The sequence below is a fragment of the Dipodomys spectabilis genome, unplaced genomic scaffold (assembly GCF_019054845.1).
Source record: "Dipodomys spectabilis isolate Male_0828 unplaced genomic scaffold, ASM1905484v1 ptg000054l, whole genome shotgun sequence".
Taxonomy (NCBI): domain Eukaryota; kingdom Metazoa; phylum Chordata; class Mammalia; order Rodentia; family Heteromyidae; genus Dipodomys; species Dipodomys spectabilis.
In genome coordinates, this window is record NW_024870731.1 from 3,257,054 (window position 1) to 3,280,715 (window position 23,662).

Below are 23,662 nucleotides of genomic sequence, written 5' to 3' on the forward strand. Positions count from 1 at the left end.
CAATTTCAGGGGAGTCTATAGTTGCTAGAATGGGGGTAGTTGAGCAGTAAGTCAAGGTGCATTGAGTTTACACTAGGTCTGGTCAATAACATAGTCTCTTTAGGGGCTCAGTGAGACTGTGACTTTCACCTTTTCACACACAGAGAAACTTTAAAATGAGCTGGAATCAGTGTTCAGAGACAGCCCATTTCCAGATCAATCTTGATTTTCTTAGGAAGGAGCCATTTTCCGTGGATCTGAGCACTAGTATACAATGATCCATGGGAGGTACTGCGCTCACAGTCCCAAATCTGCCAGCTGCTTGAACTTGGGTGAGAGTATCAATCTCTCTGTACCTCAGTTTCTTCATCCCTTAAGTGGGGCTAATGATCATCTCTGCCTGATACTCAGGCATATGCATTCGCATGGCTTTTTGTTATCCTGGGGCTCTGCCTTTGTCACAGCATGTATATGTCACAGGACTGATGTGACTGAATGACACAGGAGAGCACTATGCTTGGTACACAGAGAGGGCTAAGTAAGCTGATGTTAACAGGTGGTTCCGCCGCAAAGGGCCTATCTTCTTTCTGCCATAGTTATGGGACTTAAGCTCCATATTATAAACTGGGTGTGCACAACACTTTCTATATCAATAGCTCTCCCCCCAGGTACTGCAGTGGCTGTAGCAGGACAAGCAAGACGATGCCTGCAGCTATAATTACTGTCCAAGATCCTTGGGGCATCCTATTTCTTCTCAAAGTGGCAGACATGTTAATCATGTTTAAAAGTTAGGCACAAGCGTTTGTTGATCATTCTAAAAAACTTTTAGCTAGCATTTCTGAAAAGAAAGAAAAGAAAAGATTCCAACACAGAGATTTGATGCGTGTTGTCTGTTTGGGAGGTGACTGCGAAAATCATGGTCAGTGAATGAGGAAGTGAGAGAGAGACAGGGAAAGGGTGAGCAGGTAGTCATTACACACATAGATGGCAGGAGCCAGGCCTGTCTCCAGGACGGACACAATTTGATATGTATAGCATATAACTTAGGGCTCGCAAATTCTTTCCCAAATGACCCAAACTGATATGTTATAGTGAGAAATATGATGATGAATAGTCATTTCAAACACATATGTTTCTGTTCTCACATCAAAAAAATGACCCTATGCACATCCAACGTGCATAGTCTTCACACACAGGTACACAAACTCTGTGTATCCCCTGTCTACATTTTTTTATTTTTAAAATAAAACTTCATTTAGGGATAATGTACATTTTATAATACAATTGTAGTAAAATACTGACATTTGATAGTTAAAACAATGTATCATTCATGTAAAAATCATGTGTAGCATGTAAAATTTAATTAGAAAATTCATAGTTCATGAAAGTACATATATGTTGTTGATGACTTGAGAACATTATTATAATTTTACTGAGGATACAGAACAAAATTCACAATTAGGCCTGACACTTAGAACTATAAAATTTTACACTAGATTAACTGATACTTTTGTTAGTAAGGTGCACTTGAAACAACTGATTCTGATGAATTGCTATCAATTTTCATAATGCTTAATCATTGAGCCAATAATTTAAATGACAGAGATCTAGTTGAAAACACAGTATATAGAATTAAAATTAAGGAAGTCTTCAGTGGCCAGAGGAGACTGATGGGGAAAGGACCAGACCTGGTGCCGGGCACAGCAGCTCATGGGGAAAAGCAAAAAAACAAAACAAAACCAAAACAACTTTTATATGCTACCTCCTCCCCCTTTATTTTAAAAAAGTTTCCTCATTAGAACTTTTCTGTTGGGGAAACATACTTCAGGGCTTGACTTTTGTACAGATTGTAAGAGTAAGATACAGATATAACTTGTGTGTGTTTATAAAAATGTAAATAGAGGCTCCTAATTTTCTAGTCAAGAAATTTGTTGTAGAATTACCCCCAGGCTATTCAACCTTGCACTCACGTCAAAGACAACTTTCAAATCTGAGCTCAAGGGCATGAGACTGTAGAGCCTTCATTGATTTCCTGCCCCATTCCCCCCATTCACCATTCAAATGGTAGGAACTGCACTGGGAATCCATTTTATACCATTTCCTTCTTTCCTGTTTTTCTTCCCATATTGTATTATAATTATTCCTGTAATTTCTCATGTCTTATTCCTCTTCACTTCTCCAGATGCACCTGATCTGAGATCTGGAATCAGAATCCTAGTTTTCAGTCCTATTCCTTTGCTTGCTAGCTGAGCAATAATCAGCTCAGTTTTGTTTTGTTTTTTAATTTAAAAGAGGCCTTCTAACACATTTATAAGATTATCTCTTTGTTGCTTTGTATGTCCCTCCCCCACAGTATAACCCTTGCTTTCACTATATTTGATGTCAGTATAACTTGTGGAGGAGATGGGGAAAAACCAGTTGTTTAAGGATACAGGTGGACCTGTTGCAACAATGAGAAGTACAAGTTGTCATGTCCAAAACGAACTTTACAATGTTGGTGGGGGGGGGGGGGGGGGGCTGGGGGGAGGGAGGAAGGAGAAGGATTGGGATTAGGGGGGGAGGGGGGAGGCTGGGAAGGGATGTGAAGGATAAACAAAGGAGGAGGCTGCAATGCTTGGTAAGAAATGTACACATTATCCTGCCCATGTAACTGTAACTCCTCTGTACAGTATGTTCACAAATAAAATTAAATTAAATTAAAAAAAAAAAAAAAAAAAAAAACAAAAAAAAACAAAAACAAAAAAAAAAAAAAAAAAATAAAAGAGGCCTTCTAAAAAAACTTATCTTGCCATGTGTGATGGCTCACAATTGCAATCCTTGCTACTTAGGAGGCTGAGATCTGAGGATCACAATTTGAAGCCAGCAGAAAAGTTCTTGAGACTCTTATCTCCAATTAACCAGTAGAACACCAGAAGTGCAGCTATGGCTTAAGCAGTAGAACACCAGCCTTGAGTAAAAAAGCACTCAGGCCCTGAGTCCAAGCCCCAATAGCAACACACACACACACACACACACACACACACACACACACACACACACACACACACACACACACACACAAGCAGGAATGTAGGAACATACTGGGCAAACATATACCCCAGTACATAATTATTTTTGCTACTTCAGCTCAGCATTAAATGAATTTCTGTGCATTGTCCAGAGTAGAAGCCTTTATGTCATTCAGTCCTCGTTGTGGCACATTAATAACTCCTTCATTCTCTTGCTTCATTTTACCTTGCTTCATTTTATGACCTAAGCACTGGAATATAGGTTCTACCTAATTAGAGTTCTTCGGTCAGTAAGCCAAGTGATGTTCTGAACCAACTCTCCCCCTCCTGCTTTCCATTTGTTGTCTGGTTTCTCCATCTTTGATGTGCAGACAAGAACTGTTTGCCTCACTCTAATTTGGCAATAACAAAACAATGGAGTTCTGGGAAGTTTGGGATGTCTCTGGTGGGAAAAGGAGAGAAAAGAAACCTGATTGAAGAAAAGCATAAATGCCTTTGTATAATACTATCTCTATATCCCACGGCAATAAATCTTGTTCATGAAGTTTTTATTGTTAACTTGATTGAGATCAAACTGATCAAAGTATGGTTCTTTATTGCCACCTTGTTAAAAGTATTTGTAAAGACAGTTTGGATATTATACATTTATAGCTACATATTGCCATTAAGCTATTGACTATATTACTAGTTAATCAAGGATTTTCATTTTGTTTAAAGGGCACCTTGGATAAACTTAGGAATGGTCCAAAGAGATGCATTATCTGACACCTTTCCAGAGATGTTGTTCTTTGGAGATTTTAGTTAATGAATAAAGTTTTAGTTTTCCACAGTTGACTTTTGGTACTAACAAAAGCCTTCCAAAGTCCCTTGCTATTCCAAAGGCTAGAGAACAGAAAGAGCCCCAAGACCCCTTATTTTCAATGAGGTAAGTAGGCAGGTGACAGACTATTTGATTGGATCCAATTTACTGGAAACGAATATTTCTTGAAGAAAACCAACGTGACTTGACAAATAGCTCCAAAACAACACATTTCTCCTTCTCTCTCCACTTCTAAGAATAACCACAATAAGAAACAAAAACATATGCACAACAGGAAAAATTAAACTATCGCATGGAGAGTTGAATACTTAACTGATTACCACGGACTCTCACTGAGTGGTTCCAAAGCAACTCATGCTCTCTCTTCCCTTCACCCATATGTTCATACACTTAAATGCCACACAGTTAAGACCCTAGGTTAGGTGGTAACTATACTGCTTCCCTCAAGAGATTTTCAACTAGTGGTAGAGATAGCCAAGCAAACATTTCTCTTTGCCAGTCTTTGAAGTGATAGAGCAGGATAAGTTGATGTAGGATTCTGTGAAAGACTGTAACAGTGTCTTGTGAGGCAGGCTTAGGAAAGGTGTGTCTAAATAGTATTTAAGTTAACATGACATTGAAGGTAAGGTTATAGCTCAGATTTAAGTGATCTAGGATGAAAGACAAGACAGAAGCAGAGAGAGAGAGAGAGATCTCTTGAGGCTGGGGAGAGGGGTGAAGGCAGACGTGTGGCTGGAACGTACCTAGCACTCATCTAGAAAGAGACTGAGGAGCAGGATGGGTGATGAAGAACTTCTCAGGAACCTGAGTCCCAGGGGTAACAAGAGTCTGATGTCACTCTGGGCATGGAATGCACCCAGAGAAGTCAAGTGCAGCAGGCTAGCTGTTAGTAGCTGTGGCTCTAGAGAAGAAGGAAGGAAGGAAGGGAGGGAGGGAGGGAGGGAGGGAGGGAGGGAGGGAGGGAGGGGAGGAATACGAGGAGGAGAAAGAGGAAGGAGAAGAAGGAGGAGGAGGAGGAGGAGGAGGAAATGTGATCTGATTCAGTTTTTCTTAGCAGTCACAATATAGTGTATAATACAGCTAATCTGAGGTGGAAGTGTCAGGGCAGAGTTAGACGGTGTGAAGAAAATTGAAATTGGCTTCAGTGGACAGCTCATGGATTTTCCTATTTCCAAGTGTGCTGCAGAAAGGGGGCCTTAGCAACTTTGTGATTTTCCTGGGAGTCAGTTAATCAGTTCAGAAAATCTGAAGGCTTTGCAGTAGACACCCCATGCATCTTACTCAGATATGAACATCACACCTGGGGTCACCTGCTAAACCTGTGTGGAGTTATCTGGAAAAAAAAAAAAAGGTATCCTTGCTCTGATCCTTGTTACAACTTCCTGCTCTTTTTCTTCCACTTGACTATTACAGAGGGTTATTTGTGGCTTCCTATCCCTTCAGACCATAGTGTGCTAGGAAACGAATATAACTAGGCAGGAATCAGTTTGGGTAATGCAGATTGAATAAAAGGGGGGAGGGGTGCATTTTCTACTCGACATGATGGAGCTGGATCAGTCCACTGTTTTTATGGACACAAACACTAGCAACAGCCTGTAAGAAATTGGTCACAGTTTAGGGGATATGTTACATGCAAGATAAATAACAATGGTCTAGAATATCAGACCAAACTCTCATTCTTCATCTCTGGTTCACACTCTTCTCCCCCACCACAGACTAATCAAAAGAAGCCTCTTCCGCTCACAATTGCTCTGTGTACATTTCCCCCAGATCTGGTATTCATATGAACAACATGGTTTATTTATATTTCAGCACCAAATTGGAAAGATGACATCATTCATTTACAGTCTTTATCCCATGACATGCCTACTCTCCAGCACCTCATTTCAACAGACACATTTAGGACTGCATGCAGCATCTTGTTTGGCTTGTGCATTCTTTTATGGGATATAGTTCAAAGGTAGGGAACTTTAGACTTGTTGCTAGTAAGAAAATAAGCTCATAAAATCACAGGAGCTTCCCAAAAGGATAAGGATATTATGATGTTTACAAGAGCAGAGTTATTATTTGTTCATTTAGGCTCCATCATTTATTTCTGGGTAAGTCCTTTTGTCTTGACCATCACAGCTCCCTTCAGGCCCTCAGAATTCCATTTAGAAGAAGCAATTCCAGGTTTATTAGTTCATGGGTTCAAAAGTACAGTCTCCTGTGACAACACTGGAATTTTAGGTGTGAACACTGAACTTCAGAGCCTTCTGTACAAAGGCAAGAGGACTAAGGGGAATATCAGTACTTGGCCTGCAAGGACCCAACTGCCCTGCTCTTTCTCACAGGCCTAACTTGTCCATTCAGTCTTCTGACACATTAAGTGGACATGTGAAGAATGGAAATGCTATCAGCTGCCAAACGTTGCCTGGGATTTTGTGTTTAATTTTTTAAGTGGATCTTTCCCTGTATTTTTATTGTTTTTATCATATACATGCATCTTTTTACATTTGCTCTGGGACCTTCCAAATATTGTACACATTTTAAAAGACGGACTGAATAAATCATGAAACATCCTTTGGCAGGTAGAATTGAGATGTGAGGTGTTTCCAAAACTTAACAGAACTGAAGCCTTTATGGGAAAGCTGTTTCTACCTGTTGAGTTGTTTGCCTGTTTTGCTAGCAACAAGACAAGGCAGAAAAATGCTTAGTATTGAAATCCTCATGTCTTATATCAAAAAAAGACTCTAGAGGCTGAAATCTATGCCTCACTTTTCTGGCTGCCAAATGAGAATAGTAATAATTCCTCCCAGGAAAGTTTTAAGAATAAGTTTATACATGAAAAACACTATAAGAATGTACTATGTTAGGTCCAGAATTCTCTTTCTTATTACAGAATTATTTATATTACATAATAAAACTCTGACTTGTTGGAGGCCTTGCCAGCCCTTGACTTCTGGCTCTCTTGAAGTCCTGATGGCTCGTTGTCATCTTGAACCACCAATGGGACTGTTACGGCAACTCACTCAATGTCCTCAACTTTCAGTGACCTTCCCTGCTGAAAACAAACATGCAGCTCCTCTCGAGCAAGAAAATCATGACCTTTGTTCTTTCAGCCACTGACTAAAGCAACATGTATGTAGATCTACCTCTGTGAGATCCTGTGCTAGATTCTGGGAAGAGACAAATGAATGAGACAGCCTCAAGGTATAACCACACATGTATCCATGTCAGAAAATCACGATATGCAGGCAGCAACTGCCATCCAACTCCAAGAGTAGTGTTAGGAAAAGCTCCTAGAGGGGCTAGCATATACCAGGTAGAAGGAAGGAAGGAAGGAAGGAAGGAAGGAAGGAAGGAAGGAAGAAAGAAGGAAGGAAGGAAGGAAGGAAGGAAGGAAGGAAGGAAGGAAGGAAGGAAGGAAGGAAGGAAGGAAGGAAGGAGGGGGAGGGAGAGAGGTGAAAAAGGGAATATGAAAGGGGATGCAAAGGGAAGAAAAAGGAAGGAAAAAAATACTGTCAGTGAGACACCAAAGTGTACACCAGGTATAAGGAAGGAAAGAAGGAAGTAGATGGAAGGAAGGAAGGGAGGGAGGAAGGGAGGCAGGCAGGCAGGAAGGGAGGGGGAAGGAGAAAAAGAGAATGAGAAAGGGGGTGGGAAGAGAGTGAGAGACCAAAGCGAAGGTTCAGGATGGGAGCCAGAAGAGACATTATTGACAACGGTCAAAGCATGCATATAGAGAGATTTGTTTTATCTGGTGAACAAGAAGAGCCCAATAGCATTTATTGGACTGATACCTGAAGTCATTTATGGCATTTGTTCCTCAAAGCATCCTCAGGGAGGTAGGATTGATAATGACCATTTTGGAAGTGGCTGGCATTTTAGAGGTAGGGAAATTTAGGTTTATGAACCACTAGCTCTTTTTTTTTTTTTTGGTTGTGGGGCCTGAACTCTGGGCCTAGACTCTGTCCCTCAGCAATTCAGCTCAAGGCTAGCACTCTACCTCTTGAGCCACAGCGCCACTTCTGGCTTTTTCTGCTTATGTGGTGCTGAGGAATGGAACCCAGGGCCTCATGCATGCTAGGCAAGCATTCTACCACTGAGCCACCTTCCCAGTCCCAACCATTAGCTCTTTTAAGGTAACATAACCAACAAAGAGGAGGAGCAATATTCCATTCCAGGAAATCTTATCCTTAAACCCATACTTCCTGACTTTCTGGTTGTCTTAATTGATCTGCTTTTTCTAGTGATCTTTAGTAATTTTTTTTCTTGATACTGTAACCCTGTTAAGTCAGTTCATCTCTGGTTCATTTCTTTCCCTGGAGGGCAAGTTGGGAAGTACGGGGGGAGGGGGGTGATGGTTAACTACACACCTAATAGATTCAATGACAGACATCATGGGGTATAAATTAAAATGGTCAGTTCCTCTTCTGTCCACTTGTACCATCTGCTCAGTTCCCTCAAAAAGCACTGTCAACTGAATATTCATAGACATATCCCAATCAATCATCACAGCAATGAAGAGTCTCCCTCAGAATTTTTCATTTATTTTTGAGTGGATTTCCTGCCTTGTCTTGTGAGACAGTTGTTTGTCTGTAGTTCTGTGTTACCACCCAGACCTTTCCCAGCATCCCTTCCAGGGCCTCCTTCTCAGGCTTGCTCTGTGGTGTAGGATATGACTGTTGGCACTTTGTGATTGTAAGCTTACTCTGAATCTCTGTGATTGCTTGATAATATAAACCAAAACAGCTTAGGATATGTATTTTTGTTTCCCTTGTAAATCAGAAAGGGAAGTACATTGACATGTACAGATATAACAGAGTAGTCTCAAGAGTGTGACAAAGCCTCTTTCACTAAAGCTAACACTGTGATTCCATCTTTATTACATTTTTATTTGACTCAAAATGAGACTTCTGGATTAGGAATAAAGCAAGCCCTATAGATGCTGTCATTATTCCCGAGTCTCTTTGGCTTGTCCTCCAGCTGCTGATGGAATCTTCCCTGGCTTTTGTTCTGTGCAGACTCAGAACAGAATGAAGCTGATGGCAGACAGCTACGATGAAGACCATCACCATTACCACCACCACCACCATCACCACCACCACCGATCTCCTGGGAGGTCCCAACATTCCAACCACAGGCCCTCTCCAGACCAGGTGAGTTTCATCACTGCTTACCTCCAGAACTCCTTTTACCCTTTGGATATTTTAAGATAAAATAAATAATCCTTAAGAAATAATAAACAGCATAAAGTGATATGTTCTTTGAACTGAAACTAATAGCTTTGGTATTTATTTCCATCACTCAAAGAATCTAAATGTTTTCCTTTCTCCTTCCTCTTTAAGGTTTTGTCTTTTCTTGTTTATGTTATGTGTTTTCTTTCCTCCCCTCCTTTCTTCTTTCATAGATATGTAGTGTAGTGCTGGCTCAGTATCTAATGGTGGGTTACTTTGGAATGTCTCTTTCCCTGTTTGAAAAGAAAGCACTTTGTTTCCATGAGCTTGGCAACCAAAGAAGCCTCCAGTTTGCTGAGTTCTTTCCTAGGAAATTCCTTAGTGATGCAAATTAATGGTGGGGTAAAAACAAGAAGAAGAGAAATCCATTTTGCTGGCCTTGCAGCCAGTGAAGTCAAGGAGTTTGGTTTATTTGAGTTGGACCCTATCTTCCCCTTGACTAAATGAAGCAAGTGGAAAGATGGACTGACAAAAAACAAAATCTGCCTACAGTTTTCAACTACTTTCACATTCACTCACCAAGTGCAAAAACTGGTAGTGTTTCATGAAAAACTGTTGAAGGTAAATCATATGCAAGTTAGGAAATCAGGTGCAAACTATCAGAACAGTATTGGCAATATTAGCATGGTTTTCTTTTCTCTTTACCTTTTATCCGTGTGTGTGTGTGTGTGTGTGTGTGTGTGTGTGTGTGTGTGTGTGTGTGTGTGCAATGTAATTTATACAATATATTCTAGTAGGGGAGGGATATTAGGCAAAAGCAGGGGACGGTCCAGGTAAGTGTGGATGCCTTTAGACATGGAAAGAAGGGCTTGGTAGAATTACCTGTGCATGGAAGATTTTAATTGCTTGCAGGGGAAGAGGTGCTTATGATGCTCCTAAATTTTTTTTCCAGATGACTCTTTTCATTTCATGCCACTAATATCCCAGAGAAGTTAAGATTCAGTCTTAAAGATGTTTTGCCAGAAGTACAACTCCAGGGGGAGCTATTTATATAGAACATAGTATTAGAAGCTTGACCCTTGTGCTCTAAAGCATTTGCCCTCAGACTCCAACACTGTGTAAGTTGTCCTTGTAGGACATCTGGATTTCCGAAGCTACGTGTGGAAAGGTACCAGGTCATTATTTTTAGCTCTTAAAAATGGCTTTTAAGATCTGAAAGTGGAGAGAGAATGATTTTGTCTATCTGGTTTTTTTTGTTTTGCTTTGTTTTTGGTGTGTGTGTGTGTGTGTGTGTGTGTGTGTGTGTGTGTGTGTGTGTGTGCTGGTTTTGCTTTGTTTTTGGTGTGTGTGTGTGTGTGTGTGTGTGTGTGTGTGTGTGTGTGTGTGTGTGTGTGTGTGTGCTGGTCCTAGGGCTTGAACTCAAGGCCTGGGTGCTATCCCTGAGATATTATTTCTTAAGGTTAGCACTCTACCACTTGAATCAAAGCTCCACTTCCAGCTTTTTTGATAGTGACTTAGAAATAGGACTTTACTGCTGGGGCTTCAAACTGTGATGGTTAGTGAGCACCAGCCCCCAGTTTCATTTGTTTTTATGTATCCTGTGCTTACTAGCACTACTTCCCACTCACAGACCTCAGCAGACCTGATATCCTATAATGTTAACTGAATCTCTTGACTCTCATTTAGTCTCTGCCCTTTGGCATACTTTGCTTTTTGGCATTCTTCCATGAAGAGTCAGGATGAGGTTCTACTGGTGAGAAACCTGCAGACTTCCTTGGCTTTTCCTCTCAGCCACACATGCTAGTAGGCCACCCTGGGTTTCCCTTTTCCCCCAAACAGAGCAGAGAGCACTTACCAAGCAGAAAGAAGAATTGGAAGCAAAATGAGAGGAGTCAGTCAGAAGAGAACCTGCTGAGATAACAACACACTGGCTTAGTCCCAGCACAGAGGCATGGCCATACTCTAATATGTCCTGCTGGAAATGGTCACCAGATCAAATTTATCTGGCTCATGAATGATATTGCCAGAGATCTGTAATCACAGCTAGAATATCTCACCTGCTTAGTTGGTCTACAGACACTCGAGATTGCCCCAGACAGAAATGATTGCTCAAGGGTAGGGCCCTTCCTAGAAGAGTTAGCATTCCCTGAAGAGTGTCTAGCTGAGGCATGGCACTCAGACACTGATACAGCTTTCTTACAGCTAATATCAAGAAGATGGTGATAGTCTTCCACTTTCACGTCCTCCACTGATGTGGATACCAGAAACAAAGCATGAACGTGAAAGCAGGAAACCTCACCACTTCTCCAGTTTTGCCTTGAGAGGGGAAAACCTGGCTGGCATTCCTGCAGCTAGATTTTTACTCTGCAACTCAGATTCCATATGAGCCCAGATTTAGAGCCTGAAGGAGAACACAACTAGCAAGATACAACTCTTGTCTTTAGGGAGCTTGCCATCCAGTTGTAGCACAAGAATCCAGGTCTCCTCATGTCTAGTTCACTTCTTTCCTGCATCATATTGATCAGAACGAACAGATAAAATACAATTATAATTTAATTAGGGCCCATAGCTCAGGAACTTACCCAACAGAAATATATGGTACGAGTGAAATGCTCTTTGTCCTGAAGGATAATCTGTATAGTTTTAATCTGGAACCACCAAGGCTATCAGGCTCTATTGATACAGTAACCCTAATCCTAACCCTTTACATGGGAAAAGGGAAATCAAACAAGGAGCCCTACTATGACATTAAGTTGACTCTAGTTTTGGAAATAGCTGGATCTCCTGGGCCAGATGTCCTTGGTTTCCTAGCTATAGGAGATGTCTCCCTCCTCTGCACTGAAGACTTGAGGTTGAATAACCAGCAACCTAAGTATCAATATACTCAGTCCCAGAGTTCAATGGTTGTTAAAGGCTAGGAAGTTTTTTCCAATTGATTACAGACTCTGTAATCAGTGTACACTAATCAAGGTATAATTTATGCATAATAATACCTGTAAGAGAGCTACTTCCTAGGAGACAATGAAATTCTCTATCAGCATGAGATTGCACAAGGGTCTTTACAGTAGATTCTTTCAGATGGAATTTTACCAAATGACTGTAATGTCCCTAAGTTAGGTGAGCTGATGTAAAGGAGAAAAATCTCCTCAGGATTCCCAGCTCCCTTTCTGTGACTCTTCCAGCCCCAAGCCTTCCCTCAGGGTTGGCCAACATCCTCTGAAGGAAGGAAGGGAAGGAAGAAAGGCTGTAAAATATTCATGTTGCCTTTTGAGCTTTATTAAGAAATCAAACTCATGGAATGAGGAACTATGAAAAAAATCAGCCACTTTGCTATGTTTCCAGAGAAACTTTTTTTTCCTTAGGAAATTCAAATATTGCCAGGCACTTACAGAATTATGTTTTTTCCATTTCTTTTTCTGTCCTTTTTTTTTTTTTACTATGATTTTTATTTCTCCTCAAGAAAAGCTGTATCCAAGTATTATTAAGTCCACACTAGCATTTCCCAAAGTAACTGCAGGAACATTGGTCCCAGGAGGGAAATCTTGATACAAAGATTCAGGGAGCAAAGAATTTGGGGAAGAGTGCTGCATATTTTAACTCTATCTTCAAGCACCCTGCTGCAATTAGCAGATCAAAGGATCTGAAAAGCCATATAAGAAAGAAAGCTCTCCAATCTTATTTAATCCAGCATTTCCCAGGCTTATTTGATCATGGATTATTATTTTTCTTTTCTAGTAACATCTGTGCTTTGCAAACTGGTGTTCTCAGAGTATCAGGTGAAAACAGGGACTACCTAATTTAAAACAAGACTGAATCACAGTTTCCTGCAGTGTTTTTCATCAAGAGGTAGGGTTTTTAGGCAATCCTTCTGCCCAGTGCTTTGCATAACAGAAAATAGAAGTTCCTCTTTCATACGTATTATGGGATACGTTCATAAGGCTACAACAGCCGAGAGAAGGGAATCAAGCCATCCAGAACTTGGTAGATATCAAGTAAGGCCACTGATAAGGACGAGAACATGGGAAAATCAAGGGCAGTCATAAAGGATAGCCTATCAGGGATTACAAAAGCATATGAAGAAGGGATGGGGAGGATTTGGAAAAGTTGCCGGAGAAGCCAGTGCAGGGTTGTAGTCTGACACTCTGGCCCCCTCCCTGAGAAAGGAGCAGTTGCTAGCTAGAGGCCTCTAACACTAGCAGAACATCCAGACAAATCCTAGTAATGACTTAGCAAACCCTTCAAATTAGGTGTCACAAGGATAGACCACAATATTTCCCATGACACAATAAAGGCCAGCGTACATGGGAAACATATAGGCGATAATACTAGCCTATATGATTTTATTGAGGGTAACAGCATGGATTCTTTTGTTTTAAAGCAGGGCCTGATACATGCTGTGCCTAGTGCTCCAGCCCTATTTGCTTTTAGGTTTGTTTTGTTGCTTATTTGTCTGTCTGTTTCATATAGGACCTCATGCGTTTTACCCAGAGATGACCTCAGAGTGGGATTTTCCTACCTATGCCTCCTGCATGGTTGGGATTACAGGCATGACCATCATACCAGGCTTATTTGTTTGGAAAGGGTCTTGCTAACTTTTTTGGCCAGGCTGGCTTCAAACCATTATCCTCCCCTACCTCTGTCTCCCATGTAGCACTATGCCTAGCAGCTCAAGATTGACTTTTTACAAAGCCAAGTAGAAACTCAGCTTCTTCTAAATGCCCTCCCATCTGTCATTATCAGTATCATCTGTCTTTTCCTTTAGATTTTTATCCTTCTGATATCCACTGATATGCTATGAAGCATATCAGTGATAGCAAGCCTTTCTACTTTCCTTTGTGTAGGCACCATACACGTTTCATTGCTCTAGGAAAGGTCATATTTAGTAAATTCTTTCCACTGGTTCCAGGTGTGATCTAGTCCATCAAGAAGAAAGCTTAGTCTAAGAGTGAGCTCATGCTCCCTTGAAGCACCACCAGACCAGTCCAAACTGTTCCATATGCCTTTAGAAGTCAGATTTCTATTCTGGGTATTTGGCTGAGCTGTTAAGGGCCAAGATCTCCAGCCTCACCTGTTTTGCTGGCCCACCGGCCTCTGCACACACAATGGCCTGAGCAACTGAGGGACCTAGATCTAAATGTAGGATGCAGCACTTGCCCACGATCCACCATCCATTCAGCCAAGGTGTGTAGGAGTGCTTTCAGATAGTGACTGCCTCATGGCAGACGGTGAGTTTTCCACTTTGCATTCTTCACTTGAAGGAGTCTGCTCTGAAGATCTTAGCCCTAGAAAACTGATCTCACAAATATAGATATTGCTGATCTACTTTGCAGCTTCCAGAAACTCTGCAGATAGAAATAAGGATCACTGGCAACTTTCTCTGTTACTGTGTGGTCCCAGTGTGTCTTGGCTCTCAGCCAAGATGTGAGTTCTGTCACATTTCAGAATACTGAATTTCCACTTCTATTTTCTGCTGAAAATTCCATAATATTCTGCTCAGGGCCAGTGTAATTTTGCCATGAGCCATCAAATAACTTGATCACCAAAGAACTGAGACCTACATTTGGTCTTCTATTCAAAGTGAAGATCGGCAGACAGTTACACAGATGATATTTCAGTATACAATAAAGTGATCTCAGTGACCCGTCACAATGTTTATTTATTTCTGTGAATTGTTTTTACATGTAGGTTGATGGGTACACAGAAAAGCAAACCTATGATCTACTTCAAAGAGGCTGCTGCACTCTCAGCATGATTTTTGGGATTCCTGGTTCCAAAACATGCCTTCTTCCTCCTCTTTTTATTGAATAAAGAGCCTTAAGGTTTAGTAATCTCAGGAGCTGAAAACAGTGTTCCTGCCCCCACACCCTCCCACCTCTCCATACCACATACCCCTGAGGCTTCGGTACCTGATCCTAGATGATATCCTGTAGTTTATTTCCATGGGAGAGGGATTTCTAGCCATCCCTAAAAGTAATCCCTCACTGATCTCATGGTTGGGAGTAGTGGACATCTCCAAGCCCTTTGTTTTTTCTGGTTCCAGATCTGTCAGATAAAATCCACCTGCTTTTCTCCTGTATTTTGTAGTCAGTTGATAAGAATTTGGTAGAGTTCCTGAATCCATGTAGAGATAATATCCTCAGCTGCCCCTCTCAGGGACCTATGACTTCTCTGAAATAAATCAGGAAATTTCATTCATTCATTCAGTGTGTGTGTGTGTGTGTGTGTGTGTGTGTGTGTGTGTGTGTGCGCGTGTGTGTGTGTGTGTGCTAGTACTGGGGCTTAAACTGAGAACCTTGTGCCCTGGCTTGGTTTTTTCAATCAAGGCTGGTGCTCTACCACTTGAGCCACATACTTCCACTTCTGGCTTTTGCTGGTTAATTACAGATTAGTCACCCAGATTTGTCTTCCCAGGCTGGCTTCAAACCTTGATCCTCAGATCTTAGCCTCCTGAGTAGCTGCTGGTGCCAGCTCTATCAGGAGATTCTAGAGTTCTCCAGCCCTTCTACCACAGGCTGCATGGGGTCGGTGATTGGTTCTGAGCTTTCTTGCACTGTCGCCAGCAGATGAATCCTAGCAGAGGACGAGTTGACATGCTCCATTGCCCTCAGAAGATAGATTCTATATGTAGAATTGTTATTCCTAGCTTTTGCTTAGGGAAGAAAAAAAATTTATTTTAATGTTTTGAGGTTAAATGAATGTGGGACAAATGTATACAAGTGTCATGTGTGTATATATGTATGTATCACGATATGTCAGATGAGTTGAGCACTTTCCCACATATGGAAGAATTTCATAAGACCATGTTTAACTAGGAATTTCTCTCAACTTCCCTTGAGTACATGTTTGAATATATATTATATGTGTGTGCATGTACATATACATACATATGCATGTGAATGTAAATGTTTTTGTTTCCTATGTACTGTATGTCAGAACTTACCAAAGTATAATTTCAGAACAGTCAAAACAAAAAAGTAATTTCTAGTCTCCCACAACTATAAACTACGAAGCAAAGTTATATGTCTCCATCCAAGCTATTATGTCTAAAGATTTCCTAACTAAGAGTTGGTAGATTTTCCTTTCTTTTCTCCTTCCTGCCTACCTTCTTTTCCTGTTTGGGGATTGGAAATTTAATTTCAAGGCCCACTTCCTGAAAGAAGCCTTAAGTTTTGGCTTCCTGTAGGTATGAAGACTTTGAATTTAACAGCTCATAAAGAACATTCTTGTTGGTGCTGGTGTTTATTGGTTGGGGGAAGGGTTCAGAGATGATCCCCATTGCCCCTCCTGGGTCAAGTCTCCTCAGAACTGGCGTCAGTGCCATCCTGGCCAGCATTTGGCAGTAAATTCTGAGCCACCTGTCACCTTACCACATTTCTTTGGCCACAAATGTATTTAAACACTAGGTTTAAAACTCAGCAGGTGATGCAGAAATACCCCCCCAAAAAAACCCAAAGCCACTCAGATGTGAGCCAGATGGCCCATGTGATTTCTCACCATTGGGAAATAAAGATGGCAGTTTATTTGTGTACTTGTTTTTAAGTGCAGACACTCTTGAATGACCCTCTGTGAAGCGACAGGTAAAGAAGGAAATGAGGACAAATGTCTAAACTGCTGTTGTGGGAGGTGTTTAACTGCCTCCTTCCTCCCCCAGCAGTTACCTGCTTACCCAACCATCACAGGCTGCAGGAGAGGAAGGGAGGCCGGGAGCAGCAGTTGGGAAGCTGGCTTGGCAGATGAGCAGGTTATAGCCAAAGCTCTTTAATCTGGGTGTGATCTTAATTCCTTCCACGTAAGCACTTAGGGCATAAGGTGATAACACCCTACGGGGGAGGGTCTTCCTTTATAAGGGGGGGGGGGGAAGGGTGAGTCCAGAGCTGCTTAGTGCATTTAGCATCCTCTGGTTAGAAAGGAATTTCTACTTAAAGGAGACTTGAGACTCAAAGAATTCAGTCTTACCCTATTTAGGGTAAAGTGTTTTTTCCCCCCTCTTTCTCTGATTTGTCTTACGTGTTACACATTGTTTATAGTATTAGGGTTTCGTTAAGAGATTTGTGGCAGTGTCTTTGGAGTCAATAGGGGTTTGCAGACACAGCCTGTACTCCTCAGCTTGTAGGTGGAAGGCATCTTGGCAACATCTGAGGCTTGATTCCTTTTCAACTCCCTGTTAATCCAGTCACATTTGTCTGACAGGCAGCACTTGGGCTCTCCCATTGAAAAGGGGTGGCCAACCTTGAAATGTTAGGAAACAGTGAAATCCATTTTATATTACTAAACAGAATTGCTTCTCACTCCTTGCTCCCTGATTTCTTCCCCCCTCCCCTCTCCTCTCTCTCACACTCTCTGTCTTTCTCTCTCCCCCTCCCTACCTCCCTCTCTCAAACTGATCTTGCTTGACTTATACTCTCCAGGCAATTAGAGTGCTCCAGGATAAGGCAAGAACAGAGAAAAAGGAATTGAGAGCATCTGTCTGACATGCACTACATACACATACAAATTCTCTTATTTCAAAAGTCCATCCTGTTTGCAGAACAGTGGCACTTTAACAATTCTGGTTTGAAAAAATCTGTCTATGAATGATCTAGATAAATTCTAGTTTCCAACAGCCCAGAGATGCTAAACTGTTTAAGAATGGTTTTATTCATATCGGATTACCTTCATACATCTCTGGTTGCCTTTGACATTACAGTAATATCCAATAACTTGTAGCAATGACTATATCGTAAGAAACTCTTGAATGCTACCAAAGGAATGATGTTACTCTGTTATGTCTGTAAAAGTCCTTTAATTCTCACAGCAACTCTGTGAAATATCAAGGCTAGTAGAAAGGTTCCCTTTTTTTTCTTTTCTTTTCTTTTCTCCTCTCCCCTGCCCCCATTTTTGGGTGCTTGAACTCAAGGCCTGGGCACAGTCCTTTAGTTTTTTTCTTGAGGCTGGCATTCTACCACTTGATCCACAGCTAACTTGTGGCATTTTGGTGGCTAATTGAAGAGTCTCACAAGTCTGCTGTGGCTTGCTTTGAACTGCAGTCCTCAGGCCTCAGCCTCCTGAGTAGCTAGGATTATAGGTGTGAGCCACCAGCACCTAATTCCTTTTATTAAAGCAACTGAGGAAGTGAAGAATAGAATGGCTAGGAAATTTGGTTGCCTACCAATCAGGATATAGTAAAACCAGAATCATGTTAAAAACACAATTTTCACTGTGTTTAACAAAGCCAAGTGTTAATGACTGATGGATAAAGGAGTAAAAATAAGGCCTGTCTTCACTCCTACCTCTTTTTATGGTTATCTGGCAGTGGCTCAGCTTTTAGCAGATGTTGACTTAGAGCTTCCAAACAATAGTGTTGGCCAACATAGAGCCTTCCAGCAGTTTTATTGTCAGCTGGGTATCTTGTATCCTTCAGCTGAGATAACTAGCACTCTGTAGCGGAGACTGGTTTGTTGGGATTTCTTCTGCCTGATGGAAATGAAAAATTACTTTTTTTAAGCTACCCCATAATGATTATGCTTGATGAGCTAGAAATGAAGGAAAAGGTCTTCTATGACATTTTAAACAGCTTGGCAAAGGGGTTTCAGTTAGCTATGTGCTTCAATGTGTTCTTGCTGAGAAGAACTGACCCAGGCTGCATAGGTTATCCAGTGTTGGCCTCTCCCCTTCAAGACACCACAGTATGTTTCTTAGAGTATGGATAATACCATCATTTCCCACTCGGTCAGTGAAGTCTCAGTTTTGAATGGTTGGGTTAGAAGACTCAACCAGAGATGTGACTGGTGCAGTGGCAGGTGTAAGACATGGACAGACATGGGAGTGCCCACCTGGGAGGAGAGGGTAGGAGGATCATGGTCCATGGCTGACCTTGACAAAATAAAAACCACTAAAAGCACAGGAGACATGGCTCAAGTGGTAGAGAACCTGAGTCTAAGTGCCAGTATCTCAAAAAACAAAACAAAATAGAAAAAAAGAAAAGGAAAAGATCATTTTGAGGAAAGGACACAGGCCACATGATCTTGGCAATGCTAAACAGCTCTAGAATCCAGGAAACATTCTCTTTTGGAAGAGTTCAATCACTCATAAGAAGAACTTAGCCTTCCAGAGTTACTCATCTAGAAATATTTGTGAAGCTTCCATGTGGAATGGTATGCAAGAAGAATGGTGTGCTGCCTTTCCCCTTAACGTTTTGAGGGGGACTGCTGATATGCCCCCCCCCCTCCATGAACAGCTCTCAACCTGTGAGGACCTTCTTCTCCTAAAAGCCAGAGGGACCCAGCCCAGGTTGTAGATTATCTCCAACCAAGATCTTTACCAGCTGTGAAGAGGGCAGTACAGAATAGCCCAGAGCTGATCAAAGCAGAACCAATGAACACTGGGCAGAGCCTAAGTGAGCTGCTTTTATGATGTCAGCTCATATGACAGAATCAGAAGAATGTAATATTGTGGGCAGACAGACTAGGATTTGATCTGGGCTCCATATGCTTGGCCAAGTTTCCTATGGCAAACTATCTGACCTCCCTCCCTGCCCTGTTCTACACAAAGAGTCCATCAGCACTTGTGTTTTGAGGCCATATTGAGATTTAGTGGATATAGAATACTCTCTGTGGTTGCATATCCATGGCTCATACTTGCAATCCTAGCTACTCAGGAGGCTGAGATCTAAGGATTGTGGTTCAAAGCTGGCACAGTCAACAAAATCTATGAGACTCTTATCTTCAATTACCACCAAAAAGTCAGAAGTGGAGTTGTGGCCCAAGGGGCAGAGTACTAGCCTTGAGAAAAATAGCTCAGGTACAGCACCCAGGCCATCTGTTCAACCCCCAGTGCTGGCACCAAAAAAAAAAAAAAAAAAAAAAGGCATGGCTTATCAGCACTCTTTCTAACCTAGAATAGTTACTACTAAGTGTAGTGGCACTTTTGGCCTATGGTAGAAATAAGTTGATATTTTCAATTAAAGAGAGCAGAAAGCAGATGTCCAAATCTAACTAGTACTGTCCTGTTCTTTGGGGAGCATATTTGCTAATGGGTCCTCACAGGCTATAACAAATACAAATCACATAGGAGTATAGGAGCTCACAGTCATATCTGACCCATTACCTGAGCAGAGATATTCATGGCCTAAGCATTGCAAGAGGCAGAGGAGATGAAAGACACAAAGTGAGCAGCCTCTAGAGGGGACGTTTAGACTGGAACCTGGAAGAAGCTCAGTGCCCTGAAGAGAAACACCTTTTTTTTCTCTATTATTTCTTTTTAGTGTCCATGCCTGGCCTTTCCCAGCTCTGGCCAACCCTAAAGCTAGACATTTTAAGAGGGTTTGCTATGCTTAACCCAAGCTCAAGGAACAACATTTTTCCCACATTGTGGCCCTGCTATTGTGACTTGAACAGCCAAGATATGCAGTTGTAGAGCATGAAGTTTCAGAGAATCCATGAAATGAAGTAGGGATGGGTATGAGTCTGGAATTGTCTATACAGTAGACTATATCACTAGCAGGATTGTCCTGAGGGAAGCCAGGTTGAACTTCCTGGTACAGACAGTAGCTAAGTTTCTATCGAAGCAACGGGAAAAACTGAAACAACCCTTCCATGATTTCATATTCCTTTCTAGGTAGGATAAGTTGGAGTAAAGTTTAAACCAATAAGGCCTCCGTGGAGGACTTAGTCTTCCAGTTCCAAGGAAAATAAAGCGTTCTGTCAATTCAAAGAGAATTGCAGGTGCAACCAATGAAGGGCTCAAGTGCTGTACATAATATTTCAAATAGATAGCGGCTATGTGTTTCCCCTGGACTGCTTATCATGTCAGCCTACAAACTTCCCATTTAGAGCTTCTCTGCAGAGGCTAATAAATGGCCCACACAATAGCAAGTCCCTTGTCTAGTGACTTCATTCCTTTGCTTCTAGATCTTGTCATCAACCCAGCCACTATGAGCAGCCCATCCAGTGTGAACTATTGTTTTATCTCAGTATTTAGAGAATTCCATTACTAGGGAACTATGGAGGATCCCCGGAACTGCAGGGTTCAGCCTGAGGCTGTTGGAAGATTAAGCCCCCAATCCCCTCCCCGGCTTCTACTTTAGGCCTTGCTGTTTTGTGGTGTCTCTGCTCAGGGCTTCAGTTCACTCTGGATGTTCCCAGCCTCAGATGCTGGACAAAAGCACACAGATGACTGATGGACTAGAGGCTTCTTCCAATCCAGATATTTTGGCAACTTCTGGCAGAACAACCACTCATAAAGGAAACACAAGGGATCAAATACCAGGCAGCATCCAGAAAAACCCCTGCAGAGTAAATTTGGAAACAGAATAACAACGAAAAGAAACAGACTCTCCCAGGCTTCGTAGATGCATTTTAAAACTCCAAGTATTTCCAAATAACCTCTCATGAAGTGACATTTCTTGTTGTGTTTTGCTTTTTCTCCTTAGATTCACATTTCTCTGAGGTAAGGTGGCTGACCAAACTAAAATGTTCATACAGAAGAGTATAGCTACGAATGTTCAGGAGACTCAGAACAACCTCTGATCACCTCCTATACTTTTGCTTTTTTATTTACTTATTTATTTTTTGGTGCCAGTACTGGGGCTTGAACTCCGGGTCTTGCAGTCTTTCTTGACTTTTTTCCTTATGGCTGGCACTCTACTACTTAAACCACACTTCACTCTGGCATTTTGTTGGCTAATTGGAGAGTCTCATAGACTTTCCTGCTTGGGCTGGCTTTGAACCATGGTCCTCAGATATGAGCCTCCTGTGTAGCTAGGATTACAGGTGTGAGCCACCGGTGCTTGGCCACTTTTGTTTTTTATTCTCCAAGTAGACAACTCACTTTGACACAAATCACTTGGTGATGACGGTCGTTCATGTTATGCTTTGAAGACAAGAGAGACCACCACTTCCCTTTAGACTTTCTTTTAAAAACTTGTTAAACATTTTTTTTTAAAAACCAAACTTTTAAAACTGCATAATATTCTGAGTTCACGAAAGGAATTTATCCACATTTCTGCCATGTTAAATGTTAGCAAAGTTTATATTGGACTGTCATATTTCTTTACTTTATTCACCAGCATACAAGACGTCGATCTCAACATCTGGTTTTTAATAACCCTCGACATCTGGGAGCTCCTTTTTATTCCTATGGTGGATGAGGAACAGTAGTGATATTGGCAGTGTATATTTTCAAGCTACAACTCCTGTCTGTTTCAATCATAATTAATTACCACTTTTTAATATATTTAATTTGCTAAAAGTGATTTGTATTAGACCACATTTCACTGTTAAGAAATTATGGGTAAGGCTGTGGAGGTGGCTCAGTTGTAGGAAACTTACCTAGCATGTGTGAGTCCCTGGGTTCAATCCTCAGCACTCCTCAATAAGAATAAAGAGAAGGAATAAGGAAGAAAGTGAAAGAAATTTAGGATAGATGTATAGGAGAGCTATTTTGGTGGAAGTGATTTTGTTTGTTTTCCCTTTTTTGCTTTTCTTTCACTTTAAACTTTAGCCAGGTACTAACTCATGGAGCTATTCAGGAGGCTAAGATCCAGAAAATTGCAGTTCAAAGGGAGCCTTATTGCCAGAACATATGGCTCAGCCTGTAATCCTAGCTACTCAGGAGGCTGAGATTTGATGATAGCGGTTCAAAGCTAGCTAGGGCAGGAGAGTGTATGAGACTCTTACTTCCAATAAACTACTTAAAAAAAGTCTGAAGTAGCACTGTGGTTCAAGTGGTAGAATGCTAGCCTTGAGCAAAAGAAGCTCAGAGACAGCTCAGGCCCAGAGTTCAAGCCCCAGAACCAAATAAACAATCAAACAATCAAACAAAAAAGCACACGGGGCCTTATTCACAATCTGCAAGACTTCATCTCCAAAATAACCAACAAAGAGCCAGGTTGGTGGCATGGCTCAAGTGGTAGTGTATCAGCAGACCAAGCAAGTGTGTATGTGAGAAGCCCTGAGTTCAAATCCTGGAAGATAATCCTTAAATGAAGGGATTTGGAACAAACTACATATAAACATACTATTGGGTTTTAAATGCACAAGGAAATAAATTGCTTTGTAATGAAAGTTATTTTATAGCCATTGATGAGTGGTCAGCAGGAGCCATGAGCTGCAATTTACAGAAATTTTTATGTTTTGTTTTGTGACTTTGGAAAATCTTAGTGTCTTTCTGTGCCTGGAGTTTTCCTACAGCAGCAACTTTGGGGGTCAAGAACTTTATGATGAAAGCTAGGGCCTCTATCCAAAGAAATATATTTATACACGTACCCAACAGGTCTCTAGAACCCCTGAAAACCACTTATGGATGCCCTAGGGTGTCATGGCTGTAAACTTCCCTTCTTTATTAACATGAAAGGAACATCAACTTTACTTTTCTCCAGAGACAGTAAGAAAGTTCAACAAATGTAAAAATACATTTTTCCCTAAGTCATGTAAGGGAAAATGGATGTATATTGCTGGGAACAATCACTAGATTGTTCAGTAATAAATACACACTGGCAGTTTTATATAAGAAGACTCAGCTAAAATGATCAGCATATTTTAGTCTTTCCTAGTTAAATATTCTTCCTACTTAAACTATCAAGAAAAAATTCATACTGAGTTGTCCAATTCATATCTATGCAAATCAGTTGATTGACTCTGATCCACTGGGGATTTTTTTTTTTTTTTAATGGGTGCAGGTACTTTGGCTTGAGTTCAGGGCCTTGTGTTCTTGCTTGG

The 23,662-nt window shown here is 41.3% G+C and overlaps 1 protein-coding gene across 4 annotated transcripts in view; it reads left to right on the forward strand.

Annotated features, from left to right (window-relative positions):
- Erc2 (ELKS/RAB6-interacting/CAST family member 2) overlaps positions 1 to 23,662 on the forward strand; it is a 789,311-nt gene that overhangs the window by 764,019 nt on the left and 1,630 nt on the right. For all 4 annotated transcript variants that reach the window (XM_042679900.1, XM_042679903.1, XM_042679901.1 and 1 more), the window contains one exon: positions 8,814 to 8,948. In XM_042679900.1, coding sequence (XP_042535834.1) covers positions 8,814 to 8,948 — 135 coding nt within the window. The remainder of the gene's footprint in view (positions 1 to 8,813; positions 8,949 to 23,662) is intronic.